This window comes from Zootoca vivipara, chromosome 5 (genome assembly GCF_965207765.1).
Source record: "Zootoca vivipara chromosome 5, rZooViv2.hap1.1, whole genome shotgun sequence".
NCBI lineage: Eukaryota > Metazoa > Chordata > Lepidosauria > Squamata > Lacertidae > Zootoca > Zootoca vivipara.
In genome coordinates this window covers 24,144,598-24,163,577 of record NC_142588.1, presented here as the reverse complement: position 1 = coordinate 24,163,577, position 18,980 = coordinate 24,144,598, and the positions used below count along the sequence as shown (strand labels likewise).

Sequence of the window (18,980 nt, the reverse complement as noted above, 5' to 3'; positions counted from 1 at the left end):
TCTGGAGAGGGGGGTTTAAAACATATTCAAGAAAGCAGGGTTTACCATTACGAGGTTATTAACATGATATTATCACAACAGCGATTTCATATTTACCTTCAATTTACCTTACCTTCAAATGTATGAACTTGAAAGGTTCATCTCCCCTCCTTTTCAAGCTCTCCTCCTCAACCCTTACGTTTCTTATTATGATGATTATTTGTAATAATTTTATTATACTGTATAATAATATAATCCTTAACACCCACAAATGTGTTGTACTGAACCATGCTGATGGCCCCTTGCTGCCCCAGGTTCCTCTCCACACCCAGGTATACCTGGGGTAGGCATATTTCATAGCTCATACATAGGCTGGGCAACAGTCTCCCATACCATGGTACTCTAACTGGTTGCAGTGCATTGGCAGTTGCTACACATTTTCTGGGCTCTGTTGCACCCCAGCTCCCAGATAAACTTGCAAAATGCTTTACATTCTCATGCATGATCGACTGTGCAACACTCTTTGGGAGAAAGTCACAGTTGTTATTTTTGCAGAGGAACAATTGGGGGGAAAGGACTTGAACGTTGGTTCCCAGTCCTCTTGAAATAGCAGGACTGAACCAGGAAGTCAGATCTCCAAGCCAGCCTCAGCAACAGCAGAGGCTGATGTGGCCAGAGCAAGGCATGTTATCATGCTGTGTCCTTTCCAGTGGTCTCTGCATGACCACTGCAACTCAAGTAATCCAGGTGGGGGTGGATCTCAGATCTACCAGCTTGTGGTTCAATATACTTGAATCACACAACCTAAACATGCTGCTCACCTCAACAAAAACCTCCAACGGTGCCTGGTAATAGTTCATAAGGCTATTAAAACATCAACATCAAAAAGCGCTAAATTAACCAGGAGGGATGTTACAGATGCAGTATACAGAACTCAGGCTGTTCTCAGAGCTGTGTTTGAGCAAGAAGAAAGTATCAAAATATAAAGGCAAAACAAGTTATTACAAGTTTATATTTACACTGGAAATGTTATTGCAGGGACATGCCCTGAACTCAGTCTTACTGGTAACAGTTCAGGACAACAACATGGAGCGGATTAAATTATAGCAGCATTGCAAGAGGGAGGCACACTGTGTGATCCTATCCATTTTTGTTGTTGTTGATGTCGCTTAGAGAATGCAACTATTTTACACATTACAATGAATGACAGGATGTAAAAATGTGCAAATATTTTCTCCGAGATTATGGGAAGCAGGGAAACAATTAGAACGAAAAACATTAAGAATGAAGAAATCATTTAACAAAAGCAATTATACGAGGCATTTAAACTTCTCTGTCTTCAAATTATTATTCCAAATTATAATAGAATCTTGTCAATGACCTATGTGTTCGCGTGCTTAAAGCAAGTATATGTATTATTTCACAACTAAAATCAATCGTTACAAACAACATCTGGGGATCATTAATAGCTTATTCCACAGCTGGATTAACAAAATAAGAAAAAGGCTTGACCAAGAATTCCAAACATTTCCAGATTTCTCATTTAAAAACCCACTCAGATTTATGCTAACAATGATGAGAAAGAACTTTTCATATACACACACATACACACAGCATATAACATTGCCATTCATTAATCGTCACTGTGGCTATGCCCCATTTTCTGTTTTGTGAAAGACCTGCAATATTTAGCTTTGAAAAGTTCTGGAGATTTGCATATTTTTCAGACTGCAGTAAGGATGCCACAGTAAAGCTGCATCTGAAGAGGTCACAGAATTCAAATAAGTACAAATACTTTTCATATTTGGGTTAAAACAATATGATAGGTATAGAACTCCCTTAGACAGAAGCAGTATACCCCTGAAAACCAACTGCTGAGGACAAACAAGGGGAGATTATTATCCTGCATATGAGCTCCTAAGGCACCTGACCTTTCGGAGAAAACTTTCAAACTAGTTCAGCAGCAGCAGCAACCTGGGTTTTAATTCATCCTCTGAGTTACATTGCCAGCAACCAAGATTCGTACAATGGAATCCTCACGTTACATGCTTGTGCAAAGCGACCCAGTTTACAAAAACAATTGGAAGAGCCACAGAACGTCCCAGATCCAACTCCAGCGTCTTCATATAGGGTTGAAACCTTGGAGAGCTACTGCCCGTTGGGCGTACCAGACTTTCTCAACCTCGGGCCTCCCAGATGTTGCTGGACTACAACTCCCATCATCCCTAGCTAGCAGAACCAGTGGTCAGGGATGATGGGAGTTGTAGTCCGACAACATCTGGGAGGCCCAAGGTTGTGAAAGCTTGGTCTAATGCAACATGGAGCTAGATGGACCAGTGGGTCTGTTCCTCTGTTGACTGCTTCACCTGTGTACAATAATCACTTGATGGCTGCAGTTGCGCCAAATAATGTGTGTCATGTGCAGGAAAACCACAGAGGGAAACTTGTTGCATCATCTTATATATCACTCTAACCAGAGCCAGTTCATCTACATGTTGTTTGGTTTGTTTATTACATCTATATCCCACTTTTCCTCGAAGGAGCTCTAGATGGCGTACATTTTTCTCCCCTGCCCAGTTTTGTTATTCTTACAACAACCCTGTGAGGTAGGCTAGGCTGAATAATAATGGCTGGCCCAGGGTCCTCCCGGTGAGCTTCAAGGCTGAGTGATGTGTGCCTGAGTCTCCCCCAGTCCTCGTCTGACACTATCAAGAGCGATGAGAAATACAGTGGTACCTCTACTTACGAATTTAATGCGTTCCGAACGCACATTAGTAAGTCGAAAAAAATTGTAAGTCGAATCCCATAGGAATGCATTGGGAGAAAAAAATTGTAAGTCGAAGCAACCCTATCTAAAAATTCGTAAGTAGAAAAAATCCTATCTAAACCGCATCCAAGATGGCGGACGGAGCTCCATTCGTAAGTAGAAACATTCATAAGTAGAGTTATTCGTAAGTAGAGGTACCACTGTAAAGGAATGTGCTTGAATGTGTGAACTGAGCCTGTGTCAAGGACCTGTAAAATTTAGCTACATCATGCAGGGGACATTGGATAATAGCTTACTGTCCTGCCTGCCGACTCTTTATTTGTTGCATCTAGTCATAAGAAGTCCCCCTTACGGCTTAACCCATGGAGCATGTACTGGAAATTAACGACCCTTACATTTTTCATTTCCCTTACTGAGCAGTAAAGTACGTACATTTTCAAAAGCTTACTCAAGAATATTAACCAAAGGCTGAATCATAACTAGCTTGTAAAACTTCTTTGCTAATGCATTACTGTTTTAAGAGAAATTACTAGCTTATACGGGGGGGGGGAGCAATCTTTTCAGGGGTACTTTACCATCCGAGCTGATGTGGGTGTTTGAGAGGAAATGAGTGCATGGATGGAGTCTAGTCATGCGTGAATGCAAATAAAGTGGGATCATGATGAAAAATCAAACCCCCCTTTGATCTTCGGTTTGTGGCCTTTCATGTAAAGGGGTGAAGTTGCTACTGACACAGCCCTCCTTCTGGTCAACTGGGAATAAGAGCTGGTTCTTATTAAGCAGGGCGGAACACTTTCGGACCTGCAAATTTACACAACATTTTAATGGCACAAAGTCTTCTCTCAAAGCTTCATTGCATTTATTCATCTATACAGCAAGACGGCAGAGGGAAGATCACCCACATGATCGCAGAACTGAAGGGAGAGGAAGACCGTACAGTATTAACATATTGTATCCATGTTAATAGTTTCCAGAGATGGCCTCTAGGAGCAATATGCAGACACTGGGTTGCAAGTTCAAGGGTAAATTCTGGGGAACCTCGGCTATCCTTGGAAACTTAGCAGAGGTTCTTTAGTGAAATAAGGCAGCAATGGCTTCCTCTACCATTTCTGGGCAGTACAAATATGCAGGAGAAAGTTGGGTGTATTCTAGGGTTTACTCTCTGTTCCCACAAGGTAGTGATGCAGCTCTGATGTGGCACATCACTTGCACGCAGTTAAGACTGGCACAAGGGGCAGAGGAACTCAACTGCAGCTCTCTGCACAAGGATTGCCAACATAAGGAAATAATTTTCAGTGGCAACTATGGATGGGGTGTTCATTTGAAGCAACACACAAAGCCTGCTTCACCAACATTACTTTTTCTATGAAGTTATATTTGTTACGTTTATACATATGATGTACCCACGCAAAAACGCAGCCTGCTTAAAATCAGTGGCTTGAGTTTACAAGTTTTCCTTTCCTGCGTACATCCCATTTTCCTTTTCTGTCATGTCTATCAGATTGTAAACCTGTGGCCAAGGATTGTCTTATTTTTTAATCTCTGCACAAGTGCCTAGCAAATTTTAGATGCTTTATAAATGGCACTAGTAAGTAGTACTGATGATTCATGCATTTGCTGTGGTTATAAAAAAAACCCTGGCCACAATAGATTATTGTCTGGTAACAGTGTTGCTGGACTATTGACAAAACTAATTTGCCTTCTCTCATCACTTTCTGGGCTACTCACAGCTTTACTTCTCTTTAGCAGGGGGGAGGAGGGGACACACATTAATGTTCTATCTCATCTTTAAGTTCCTGCTCTTTATGTTCCCCAGTTTAGAACAGAGAGGGAGGAGAAAAAGTAATAAAAGAACACAATGTTCTCATTTAAAATGCACAACTTTTTTAAAAAAACTGGGGATATGTTTCATGGAAAAATCATTTCTGTTAAAGCTTACTAGCAAGGATACCGGTTTGTATGCTTTGGAGAAAATCTTTTGTCAAAATGATCTGCCTATCTCATTTATAACAACCTGTATCTGTCACAGGTCCTGCAACCCACAAAGTGACTCCAGCACTGTCCTGTAAATATAGTAAGTAAGTAAGTAAGTAAGTAAGTAAGTAAGTAAGTAAGTAAGTAAGTAAGTAAGTAAGTAAGTAAGTAAATAGCTTTTCCAGCAATGTTTGGTTCCTGCCGGAGTATTTGGCATATTGTAATCTTGTTGTCAGAATGCTCTGCATCATGGACTTCTTTTAGATATGACTTGAATGCTGCAGTGGTTCGAGTGTTGAGTTAGAGTCTAGGAGGCCTGGGTTCAAATCCCGACTTGGGCACTGGGTGACCTTGGGCCAGTCACCTTTTCTCAGGCTTATCTACCTCACAGGATAAAATGAAGAGGGGGAGAACTATGTATGCAACCTCAAAACTCCTTGCAGAAAAGGTGGGATACAAATGGAAAAATAAATAAATAAGAGAAAATATATACGCTTTACTCTTGTTGGTTATTCTCATATTCTCCATCCAGTTTCTGAGATTTTTTTTCTGTCTAATCTCTGTAATTATCTATGGCTCCTGCAAATTAAAGGGCATCTAGCCCTTTAATTTTGCAAGAATTTCCCTTGCATTCTTGCAATCAAGTCCCCCACTCTCAGATCTGATTGATAAGCAACAGTACCTTCAAGTAATCGATTTATCAACTGTACCACCATGCCTGTGTTTAGATTTAAGCTGCCACCACTTTATACATGTGACATCAATCTACATGGTATCAGTGTAAACTGTTTGCGTAACTCAGTGTAGCACATTTTATTGACTGTGGGGGGAGAATATAAAAGAGTGCTTTATCAGCTGCATCCCATCAATATCATGAAACTGACACAGTGCATTTGGTATTACAGGGTCGCAATTATACTGGAGCACTAGATTAGACACAAACACACACACTCACCCAAAACAAAAAACAAAAAAACCCCAACCCCTAATTTATTCAGCAGACCTTGCAATCTTCAAGTACATCATGAGTGCAAGCCACCAAACAGAACTACGGCTCATCCTTCATTAATCCCAATGAGGCCTACACTGAAGAGTGGCTCTTTTTGGTAAAAACAAACACGCATGGAACTGAATCAAATTTTAACCAGGGTTGTCTTATAGTTTCTAATTTGGATAAGTCCAAACAATTACAAAACAGGAAGATTTGAGCCTTGATCGCAACACAGCATGGGGCATCCACTTGTGAAATAGTTCCGATGAATGAGAAAGATGATTCCTCGGAATTAAACGGTGTTAGGACTGCACCATAAAATCCGAAAAGCTGCATTCATAGGTAGTTAAATCTGAAAACAGAATGTTCGTACATCTCTCTAAAGGGAGAAATGTGGGCTAAGTCACACTTGCCGGGATCACCTTGAAAGCATGCAGAGGCCACCAGAATATCTGAAGAGAGGCAGAATTTGTGAGACCTCCAAAAGGACTGCTGCAGCCGTGCAAATCGTAGTGCCCACTTGCACATTACGCATGTGGTTGGCACAGCAAGAATGCATTGCTGAGTCACAAGTGCAGCAGCACTTACTGCACCCATTCCTGAAGGGACACCCTCTAAGTGTGGACCAGGCCACCAGGTATATCGCCATACAAGTGTGGCATTTTCACAACAGCAAGACAGGAGAAAACTCCTAATCCTTTGCCTCATGATCATTACCTTATCTCAATGGCACACAATGTTACATTCACGTTAGCTGCCCAGCTGAAACCTCAACAAGCTACACACAGGTCTCTCTCAAATGTAAGTTCACTTTTCAAAAGTTGCTAGCACTCCTGGGCAGAACAAGGCAGATCAATTTTGAGTAGCAGCCAGGACTGCGCACCTGAGCTTACAGAAATTAAGCACAGCGCCATTGGTGCACATATACAGAGAGTACCAGTCATGACGAAGGAATAGCACTGGTTGTATTGCTTTCTTTCACTACTAGCATGTTATAAAACATCTGGAAAAAACCCAGGGGTGCTGCAACACTATCCAAAACAAAGCAATTAACGTTACAGGAGCTTGCAAATAACATTACATAGTAACATTATTAATGGTGATAATCAGATGTGGGAGCCGTGACTGTGATCCCTTTGTTATAAGTACAGCTTATGATAATTATGATCATTAATTCTGGTTGGGTGTGTATATGCTGTGGTCTGCTTTCCTTTTGTTGTTACCTGAACATCTTTGTCTATCTCGTGCACTATGGGTATTATGTGTGCAGAGAGAGAGAGAGAGAGAGAGAGAGAGAGAAGGAGAGAAGGAGAGATGGATTGATGGATAGACAGACACAGACAGACACAGCATTTAGGCATACAAGCAACTTTGTATAGCTAAAGTATAGTCGTGTCTCACAGATCTGTGGCTACAGTTTCTCAGAAATAAATTTCACCACAATCAACCAGACTTAATTGCCTTAAACAGGATAGGTGGTAAAAGCCAGATTTTTATGTTCCATCCCAGATGCCTCACTGCAGGGGGTGGTAGCTTTTTTAAGCCCAAGGGGTACATTCCTTTGTGGGCAACCTTACTGGAGCTGCATGTCAATGGTGGGTGGGGCCAGAGGCAGCAAGTGGGTAGAGCAACTGTACTTACCTTTGTACAGTAAGGTACATCCCCCCATCTCTCCATCCTCTATCCGGGGAAGCAAGTGGCATTACCACAGTTCAGTGACACATTCCAGCAAGTTGAGGGCATGAAATAGAGCCAGTGAGGGGTGTGATCATTGGGATTTCTTAAAGAAAACCCATTTCTCTGCCTGAACCTTGCTTTTACCATTGTTCAGGACATTTCTGACCTTGCTAAGAGTGCAAGGGGCGAATTTTGAGATTTGACATTTTCATCAACAGTCACCTTGAGCGCATAGGGGAGGCCACATATAAATCTTGTTAAATAAAACCATGGAATAAATGCAAATAAATGAAAACCAGCAGAAGGACAGTAGGAAACAAAAGACGGGGCATATCTTTTCCTCTCAGATATTTCCTGAAAATAATTTCGTTATTTGCAAAAGGCTTCCTCCACACTACCCCACTCCCCAAAATGATCTATATTACAAAGATTTATGGATTTCATATCTCAAAGTTCTTCCTCTGCAAAATGCTGTAAGCTATACTGGTTTGCCCTGAGCTGTAGTTTTTATCTACTCAGCACTATGGCTAATGAATCTTGATTTTCACAGGTAAACAATTATAAAAATTACAATGCATCAGTTACTAGAGCTATCTAGGGTGTATAAAGAACACGCATTGACACACATTCAAGAATTTTAAGTGTCTTTCTACATGGGGGCTTCTGAATAAGAAAATATGATGGGCCAGAAAGAACAAGTAAATCAGAACAATGGCCCCTCAACACAAAACAAGTTTAAGAACAAACAGTATGGAACAACTTTCAAGGAAGGTTTGCATTGCATCCAGCCAAACACCTCTTTAAATTCACATCGGACAACTAAGCAACACATTGTTTTCTCAAAATGCTTGTAATAAGCAGCAGTCTTAAAATACAGAGAGTACAAATAGTCTCTTAGTGGAGGTGGAATATTGCTGATGCTCAGCAATTCAGATACGTATACACATCTTTTGTTATTTTTGAAAGGTTTATCCATTATTACTGCCTTTTACTTGGAAAAATGTAGGCAAAATGTCAACAAAGTGGCTTTAACTTGCAAGAAGTACAAGAGGCAAAGCTACTTACCAAACTCATCGCATATGCAGTCATTTTCAATAAGAGTTGGGTGATCAAAGGTATCTCGACAGTAGAGGATTTGTGGGTTTTTGCTGATTACGGCAATGCCCCCAAGGGCTAATACAAACTGGTCTGTTAGTACGGAGGATGGTTTGCCTTGAATGCGCTTCAGCATGGAACGATAGCGACAGTATTGTGGGTAACTGAGGATCAGCACATTTGAATCTTCATCATCCTCACCTGCAGGAAAAAAAATTGAAACCACTGTTACTTATTGCCCCAGCTGTCATGTTACCTTTAACAGAGGCAAGTCAGATTCTCATTCCAAACCCTTTGCACTGAACTTGGGATGTAGGAGACGAAACAGATGTAGGATGTGGAGCAATGCTACCTCCTCATATTCAATCCCCTCCCTCTGCCTCTGATTTGCAACCTATCAGCCTCCTGCAATAATCTAAATGCTTATATTGATATAACAGATGCATCTACAGAGGTTTCATCGCACATCAGCTGCATGGACCAAACATGTTAAACAGTCTACTATCACAAGTCGGGGCACGTATGAAATAAGCATACATGTCCTGAAATAACTTTTTTTCTTCTTCTTCTTCTTTTTTAAAGGATCAGGCTGTTAATCATGCGCCAAAGCAGACTTTAGCATTTTTCAAGTCACATATTTCCCCCATTAGAAAACAGCGCAGCCAGGTCTGGAGGGTACAAAGTATCACAGAGTGTATGAATCATACAACATAGAATGCAGTCTCTAATACAAAATCCAATATATTGCACAAAACCCAGAGAAAGCAGTTCCTCATTTTACAACAGCACAAGTTTCTAGTCCATGTGACTAGATCTCACAGTAAAAATATGAAATTTAGCTTTTCTTTTTTACAGTTATAGCCTGCCTTTCCTCCAAGGAGCCCAAGGCAGCGTCCACTCCCTGTTTTATCCTCACAACAATTCTGTGAAGTAGGTTAGGCTGAGAGACAGCAAGAGGCCCAGGGTCATCCAGTGAGCTTCATGGCTAAGTGTGGACTGGAACCCTGGCCTCTCTGGTTCATGCCTGACACTTTAACCACTACTCTACACTGGCACATGTATGGTCTTGGAATTCCACTTGGGAACTCTGGTGTGAGACCACACCCCTATCCCTGATTGGCAGGCATGTGAGCAGGTGTTCCCTTAGTGTCTGGATTTCAGTTTCTCACCTTTCCAATCTTAAATTCAGTCCCCCGTGTTCCTGGAGCAATTTGCGCTATATTAATGAAAATTCCCCAGCAGTTTAGTGCAAACCTCTCCCAGTATATGCAGGGTTGACTAGCATACACATTTCTGCAAGCTATTTTCAACTAATATAAAGCATTTTTGTATGTTATTTTTTCACCAATGTATGCATTTTATAAACACTATCTTCTGATACATGCATTTAGTTCAGATTGGTTTGAGAACTGTATTGCAAAAGTATGAATTTTGAAAGATAATTGTGTTTCGCTTCACATATTGGTTCGAGAAGTGCAAATTAGGTAGTATCTCATTTAAAAGCAGATAAAACTGAATTCCTCCCCCAGAACTAGGCCGTAGTTTTGTTCTTCGCTTGACACAGGTGATGTCATTACAGTATGATTCTCACATATTTATATGATTCACATGTATTCAGACTACTACGACCTTTCGTCTTAAACAATAAAACAAATCTGACTGATTATGAGATCACTATCTATTATGATACCAAGATCAATGTGAAGCAGAAAGTGACAGGCCCATTGTACTTCTGTAAAATTCCTAGTCTGAAACCAGAACCCTCTGATATGAGTAATCTCTAATCAGCCCTAAAACGAATTTCTCAATCTGTGAACAGAAATCATGAGAGTTGAGGGGAAATGACAAGTTTTCTTATTCTCCTTTCTTATTCTTTAACACTTTCTGCCAAAATGTTTTCAAACTTTCCAGCTTGAAATAAATAAAAAAAATTGAAATACGAGCTGGGAATCGCAGACATCTAACAGAAGTCTATATAACATTAAAACCCCTAGGGGGCTGTGTCAAAGTCCCATAGAGCCATCCCAGCAACAAAAACAGGGCTCCAAGCTATAAGCAATTCATCAGTGCAATCTCACAAGGGAACAAAACCCGTATGCCGTTCAAATCTCCAATGACATACCTGAGTTGCATATATAAACCAACCTGGTGCACATATATTGCAACATGCAAGAATGCCATTTTTAGACCTATTCTCTGCAAAGGAATCACTTTTCTAAGTACTGCACCTTTTATCCTCCCACAGAGCACACAGAGGAAACCAAAACAATTCCATGATCTGCAAGTTCAGGTCCTATATTTTGACAGAGTCTCTGAAAGGCAGGCACAGTGAAATCTGTGAAATTTGTTGTGGGGAAGCAAAATCTGGTGATCACAATTTAATCTAGTGTTTACTTCCTTGAGCCTACAAGGCTACACAACTGTAGTCATAGCACTTTCTCTCTACTCCCAGCCCCCCGCCAAACACGACAACTCTAGACAGTCCCTGCAATCAAATTTCATCGCCTTTGTTCTCTTAAGCGAAGGGGCTGGTATACATTTTCATTCTGCCTTTTGTCCAAGCGAGTTCAAATTGAGGAGTGGTCTCCTCAAAAACAACCCTACCACGAGTTTAACTTAACTCAGAGAGCGGTTCCAATGAGCTCCAAAGTTGAGCAGGGGAACCAACTTTGGGCACCCAGCATGCAAGAGCACACTAGTCGTATCTCAATGGCAAAGCACGTGCTTTGAAGTAGAAGATCGCACATCCTCTATTTAAAATTATCTTGTGTAGCAGGGCTAGGAAAGTCTACAGTTTCAAATTTTAGGAGAACCACTGCCCACCAGAAACCTAGGCTAAATGCACTAAGAGTTAGATGGCTAGCGCAAGGCTGCTCCTCAGATCATTTAAGCTTTAGTGTGGGCTGCTAGAGGTGCAGATTACAGACCTGGTTAGTACAGCACAGTGTGCTCATACAGGTACTGCTATCTTCAGTCTGGAGATGAGACACGGCACTTTCCCTATGCGCCAGGATGTGGTCAGTTATGTGTTATTTGTCAAGGTACATATAAATGTCTCATGTGAACCTTTGTTACAAACCACGAGTTTCCAGTAAAGCACATGGTAAAGTGACTGTATAAAGTGCTCCTCACTATTTTTGTGGCATTTTAATGACATTTTAAAGCAACACGGTCACTAAAATTAAATTTGTTTGCAAGGCTTGTTGTTGTTGTTGTTACTTTTAACACAATTCAGAGGTAAGAAACAAAATGGCGGGGAAGAGGGAGGCCCATCCCTGAATGCCAAGCCTAACCAGGCAATAACTGTGTCCAAACAAGTGCTTTGTAAGATATTTTCCCTCCTTCCTTTATTCACAAACAGTTCAACAGATCATTCTAAGGAAGGACAAAGAAAGGGGTAAACTGCACCATTTGTTTAAGGAAAGCAAATAAAAGGTTCTTGGAACAAAGATTTTCTTTCAGCCACACCTCTGTGAGAGAAGAAATCAAAGACCTATTTCTGCCAAGTGTGTGTGTGTGTGTGTGTGTGTGTGTGTGTGTGTGTGTGTGTGTATGAGAGAGAGAGAATAATAATACACAATCCAGGGGCAGGGAGGGGGACATTTGGAATCTTTCAACATATTCCAAATGTCACCTAACTGCAGTGATATATTATTAGTGCACTTTGTCAAGATGAAACAATTGGAAATAATTTGCTGCTGGTATAAGCTAGAATTTAAATCATGATTATCCCTTTCTTGTTAAGTCCTTGCTGAAGAGGCACGTCCAATATCGTGTCAGCTTCCACCACGTCACCTGCACACGGTAGAAGGAAATACCTCCAGGACTTAAGGCTGAAATGTCTCCTAATCTTGTGTTTACATCGTAACTGTTTGTTTTAATAACCTCTTTCAGGGTCAGCCTTTCATTCATTCATTCATTCATTTGTACGTATATACAGTTACCAATTTCTCTCAACTTCAGAACCGATTTCTAGACAACAAGCAAAACTACAAAGCAAGGTCCTGGCCTCTCATTCTTAACTGAGGCTACGGAGGCACTGATCAATTTATACAGTTTTCATTCAGAGGGGCGAGGAGTTACCGCAGTGGAGATTCACGTTGAATTTCATGTTTACTGTCAAGGGAGAGAGCACACAGAATAGTCTCACCAATAAGGCAGACTTTTTCAAATCAATGTGACCTTTTTCTATTAAAGGTTAGGATCCAGAGAGAGCCAACTGCAGGCATATCCAGGAAGGATGATTTACTTTCCTCACTCCTTGGGACAGCAGACCCCTGTGCCTACTTTTGAAAGTATCCTCAGTTTAAAGCAGCCTGCCATTTGGCATGAGGAGCTGCTAGAGATATAATAATAATACAGAAAGTGTACAGTGGTACCTTGGGTTACAAACACCTCGGGTTACAGACTCCGCTAACCCGGAAGTAGTATCTCGGGTTAATAACTTTACCTCAGGGTGAAAACAGAAATCGTGCTCTGGTGGCATGGCAGCAGCGGGAGGCCCCATTAGCTAAAGTGGTACCTCAGGTTAAGAACTGTTTCAGGTTAAGAATGGACCTCCGGAACGAATTAAGTTCGTAACCTGAGGTACCACTGTATTTTAGTAGTAGTAGTAGTAGTAGTAGTTTTAAATTTTGATTTCAGCTGTAGAGACCATGCTTCTCTAAAGGTGAAGATCAAATTATTATTATCTACTTCTCTGGAGCAAGCCTAATTGAAACATAGCTCTTGGGACAATTCCCAAATCTTGACTGCTTGAATTACAGGAGAAAAAGTAGGAGAGGCTTCTCCCATAGCTGTCAAGTTCTCATTTTTTTAAAGGGAAATTCCCTTATGCTAAATAGGCTTCCTCGCGAGAAAAGGGAAAACTTGACAGCTATGTTCTCCTACAAGCTCCACCACCAATGTTAGCAAAATCATACCCCACAAACCACGTTCCAAATAAAGGTAGCCAAGGGTCTGACCCAAGGAAAGAGGCCGTGTACCCTCCCCTCCCCCAAAAAATCCTGCTACAATTTGAGCTTTACGTTCGTTTCAAAGTGGGGAGATCCCTATATTTAAGTGCCTAGTGCAAATCAGTCCAACATGGGACTAGGCCAGCGCCTTTGCTTGGATTTCCTTTCCTCCTTCCGTGGCTCAGCAGGACAGCACAAAAGGAAGAGAATAAAACCTGAAACAACTCTGCCTAAGTATCGCTTAGTCTTGTTCACCCCAACTTCTTCCCTGGGGATGCAAACATACAGGGGCAGTATCATCTCTCCTCCCCAAATTCCATGCAGAACCTCCAGCTGGGCCGGGTAATCTGGAGGGTCTTAGAATGAAGCAACAGTCCAGTTATTCACTATGTGTCCAGAAGTGAGGCAACCCTACCATGAGGTGAGACATGGAAGCTGCCTCAGATAGTAGATTGTGGGTGTCATGAAGAACGGTAGAATGAGAGACAGATCTGATCCATGGGATACAATACATACCCCGAACTGAACAGGCATTGACCATGCTACATAGTGAAAAGAGGATGATATTTAGATCTCTCTCTCCCCGCCCTCAAGAACCAAAGTGCCTTCGACTGTCCTGGTCCTTACAGTCCATGAGATGGGACAGTTGAAAAATGGGCCGTTGTATGTGATGGGTTGCCTGGCAATCTGGATGAATTGACAGGTAACAAGCAATGAATGCCCAAGTAAACTTCTCCAGATTTCATTACAGATTTGACCATCCCTACAAACCAATTTGGGCATTAAATTAAATTGTGTATAAACATGCTGGGGCAGTGAGAGTGTGCTGCCAAGCCCCACCCACTCCAACACTTCATCTTCCAGTAGTTTACATGCAATGAAGAACCTCAATTGTGTGAGATTCTAAATCATGTGGGGAACCAGCACAAGTGAAGGCATAGCTGCCAAGTTTTCCCTTTTCTCACGAGGAAGCCTATTCAGCATAAGGGAAAATCCCTTAAAAAAAGGGATAACTTGGCAGCTATGAGTGAAGGAGGCCTTCCACTTCAGATCTTTGCCCCCAAAGTTGCAGAGGGCTGTGAACTTGAGGAAGGTGATGCCCCAGAGGGGGTGGGACCTGGCAACACTCTCCCCCCCACATGGTTGCCTACACGTGATTCAGTTGAATGACCTGTTAGAGCTAAAATGAGTGTTGAAACTGGCCCTCTCTAGAGGCAAGATCTGAACTCGGATGAAAGTCCAGCACTTTCCCCACTAAGCCACATGATGACCTTCAAAGCAGCCCAGAACAATTCACAGAAGTTTGGAGGGGGGGCACACAACAGTACGAATTCCTGATCAAAAACTGCTCACAGATCAAAACCTCCTCACAGACTGAACAAGGAAATACATAAAAGTAGCTCGCTTTTGTTTGTGTTCGGAAACATCACACCATAATGATTATTGCTAACTGCCATAATCTGCTTTTAACTTCAGTAAGCTTCCCCCCCTTTTCTATTTTTTTAAAAAATACACACAAAACAATATTCACACCAGGATTTTATAGAGCTGGATGGAAAAAAATATGCATGTTCCTTCCTGCACCTAATTACCCCAGCTACAAAAATCTGCCAAGTATTCTGCCCTTTCGTTCTTTTAATCGTATTAGTGCAAATGCATTCCGATGCCAATAGAAACAAACATGTAAAGATCTCTCCTTTATTTGCTGAACAGATTCCAAAATATGTATTAGACATTTTTTTAAAGAAAAAGCTCCCAACCTATATTCTCCTTTTCCAGCTACAAACTTGGAAATGTAACAAATCTCTCTCTCTTTTGCTTTGTATTTATGTAGAAAACAACATACACTATCAATAACTAACCAGATGATCGAAATAAACTATTCATTGATTATATTCATTATTCCCTGTCTATACAGAGGGTGGGAACCAAGAGTCTTAAAGTAAGGAAAGGCCATTGTGGTAGAAGCACACCCCAAATTCAGTCCCTGGCATCTCCAGGTAGGACTACAAAGCACCCGATTCGGGAGCCTGTCACATCAACAGGAGCCACTCTTGAAACCCTTTCCAGAGTGGTACCTTCTGATACTTTATTACAATCAGATATTTCTCTCTTTGAGCTCTCTTCTTAAAAATAAAATCAAAAATAGTGCTCCTAGCAAGAGAGCAAAGGCAGAACAAGAACTTCATACACCTGGCAGCCTTTAGATATATTGATAATTGACGTTTCTGTTTACAGGTAGGTAGCCGTGTTGGTCTGAGTCGAAGCAAAATAAAAAAATTCCTTCAGTAGCACCTTAAAGACCAACTAAGTTTATATTTTGGTATGAGCTTTCGTGTGCATGCACACTTCTTCAGATACACTAGAAACAGAAGTGTCAGACCCTATATATATACAGAGGGTGGTGGGGGTGGGTGGGAATGGGAGATGGGCTGATGGGAGTGGTAAACCTGTAGATGGGTGTTAATGGCTGCTGATGGCTGCAATTAGTCCTGGGCTGAGGTGCTAAAGAAAGCTTGATCATGCATAATGAGATAAGAATCCGATATCTCTATTCATCCCAGGTGCTTCCATGGTTTTAAGCTTGGTAATGATTTCCAATTCAGCAACTTCCCTTTCCAGTCTGTTCCTGAAATTTCTCTGTAATAAAACAGCTGCTTTGAGATCTTGTATAGAATGTCCTGGGAGATTGAAGTGTTCTCCTACTGGTTGTTCAGTCTTATGGTTCCTGATGTCAGATTTATGTCCATTTATCCTTTGGCGTAGGGTTTGGCCTGTTTGTCCAATATAGAGAGCTGAAGGGCACCGTTGGCATTTGATGGCATACACAATGTTAGAAGATGAGCAATTAAATAGTCCTGAGATGGTATGTTGGATGTTGTTGGGGCCAGTAATGATGTTGTCCGGGTGTATGTGGCAGCAAAGTTGGCATCTGGGTTTATTGCAGGCTCTGGTACCAGTGTCCATGTTAAGTCTGGTGGTTGTATTATTGTGGGTGAGGAGTTGTTTAAGATTGGGTGGCTGTCTGTAGGCAATGAAAGGTCTTCCTCCCAGAGCTTGAGAAAGGGAGCTGTCATTGTCCAGGAGAGGCTGTAGATCTCTGATGATGCGTTGTACTGTTTTAACTTGGGAGCTGTATGTGATGACTAGTGGTGTTCTGTTATTTTCTTTTTTGGGTCTGTCTTGCAGCAGGTTCTCCCTAGGTATCAGTCTGGCTCTGTTGATCTGTTGTTTAACTTCATCAGGTGGATATTTTAGTTCTAAAAAGGTTTGCTGTAGATCTCTTAGGTGAGATTCTCTGTCTGTAGAGTTGGAACAGATACGGTTGTAACGTAGGGCCTGGCTGTATACGATGGATTGTTTGGTATGTTTGGGATGGTAGCTAGAAGCATGTAGATATGTTTGTCGGTCAGTTGGTTTTTTGTATAAGGTGGTGTCTATACGTCCATCCTGTATTTTTATAGTAGTGTCCAAAAAATGTATTTCTTGCATAGATTGGTTCATTGTTAGGTTGATGGTGGGGTGAAAGTCATTGAATGTCTGGTGGAAGGTTTCCAGGGTCTGTTGACGTTTCTGTGTTGTTGCTATTCTGCTGTGACGCAGAATTCTGTTGTCTAATTAGGCGTTTCCTATATTCTGTTTTTTCTTGTTGAGGGGGGAGGGCGAAATGAGAAGAACAATACTGTGCAGATAAGAATACTTGCATCTGTTACTATCATTGCCAACATTGTAATGTGAACCAAGAGAAGAGGGGGAAATGGTGAATATAATTTCTCAGAAGGTAATTTTCCTTTCAGCCTAAGTACTCTTATTCATCGCACAGTTACTCAATGATTTCCTGTTCTAATTACGAGACATTATACAGAAAGACGTTTGTGGAAGGGGACTGTGCGAGCGCCTCAATCTAGAGAGACTGAATTGGCTGTTGGTGTTTAAGATTCCAAACTTGTGCATCAACTTTATCAGTCCTCCAGTTCCAGCCTCGTGTGACGTATCCTACCACAAATCTAAATCTCTCCCAAGGCAGTCGAGTTAGCACAAATTTATACATCAAAGCAAGAAATACACTTGCAGTTAAACTGATGGATAAAATGTACAGCTACACACAGAGACAAACATGCACATCTTGTTGGCTGTTTAACCGAAAGCAAGCCAAGAAAGAGACAAAAATATTAAAAAGCATAAGGTAATTAAAAGAAAGGAAAGGGTTGGGAAGGAAAGTGAAAAACAGAGAGAGAGAGAAGAAAGAATGGAAGAAGACTGCCCAAAATGTAAAAGAATAGGCCACAGTTGTTATTATTATTACTGGTAAGTCCTGTGACATAAATTGTGTGTCACTATTGCACTGCTGTGGCTATTTTGAGAAACGGCTTGTACTGTAAGTCAGCTGCTGACACCACACCCTTCACAATATGTTAATTTTTGATGCAGCAATCAACTGAAGCAGTCACTGAACAGCTAACAAAATAGACACACATGGAGGAAAGCTTTAACAACAACAGAACAGTTATTTTAGTATAATAACACTATTCATTAATTTAGACCAAAGAAAGACAAAGTTTTTAAAACATCCCAGCCTTATAGAATGTATTTTCATATATACCGTCATCAACTCCTGCCCAGAAACCAATGTCCCCACTGTGGAAGGATGCGTGGATCCAGAATTGGCCTCTACAGTCACTTACGGACTCATTGTTAAAACTATGTTTATGGAAGACAATCTTACTCGGCTACGAGTGATCGCCAAAGAAGAAGATTTTCATATATGAAAACAGATCCTTTAAGCAATGCAAGCATGTGTCAGAGACAATCGGGCTAGAACTGTCAGCCTCTGGATCTAGTGCCAACAATTATGGTGGTGAAATGTTTTTGTGGGGTGCATGGCCATGTGTATGCTTGTGTCAGGCCTCAAACCCCTCTCTAAATAGGAATAAATGTGAGCAACATTGACCCCTGCGATTGGCAGTCAGTACAAAGCCTCCAGATTGGCCAGGACTTATATAAACACTTGGAATCTGGCCTTTTGCCTTTGACTTTCCCACTGTTTCCAGATCACACCAAAGACTGAGAGACTGCAGGGATCCTGAGCTGCACACCATCCAGGTCTAGCTGTGAGTATGCTGCCTACAGTACCCATTTGACCCTGGTGGCACAAAAGAAATTAGATGCAATGGGAAGATTCATCGACAGGTGAGCTTGCAAATTAATGGAGTTGTCCCATATAACAACCCACATAACGTGAGGGAGAGAAAGCTTTTAGAACATCAGAACGTAATTTCCTGAATAATCACCAAAGGGACTAGCACCACTGTCTTCCTTTATTATGCTTTGGCAGCAAGGTTTCAGTGGAAAGGTGAATCACAAAGAATTAATCTATCATTGATGTTTACAAGGTGGACTAGCTGGTCACAAATGAAGAGGTAAAGACCTGAATGGAGGCTGAAGATGCTACTGGGTAATGAACCCTTTCCATGCCCAATCTTTCACTGAAGGATTCCTCCTTTTATCATGTTGCATCTGGGCACACCACCAACTCTTCTCA

The 18,980-nt window shown here is 41.4% G+C and overlaps 1 protein-coding gene across 2 annotated transcripts in view; it reads right to left on the bottom strand.

The window, feature by feature from the left end:
• The window catches only part of ARID5B (AT-rich interaction domain 5B), a 178,428-nt gene that overhangs the window by 86,981 nt on the left and 72,467 nt on the right, over positions 1 to 18,980 (bottom strand). For both annotated transcript variants that reach the window (XM_088670228.1, XM_035137659.3), the window contains exon 4: positions 8,454 to 8,684. In XM_088670228.1, coding sequence (XP_088526354.1) covers positions 8,454 to 8,619 — 166 coding nt within the window. In that variant the 5' untranslated portion in view covers positions 8,620 to 8,684. The remainder of the gene's footprint in view (positions 1 to 8,453; positions 8,685 to 18,980) is intronic.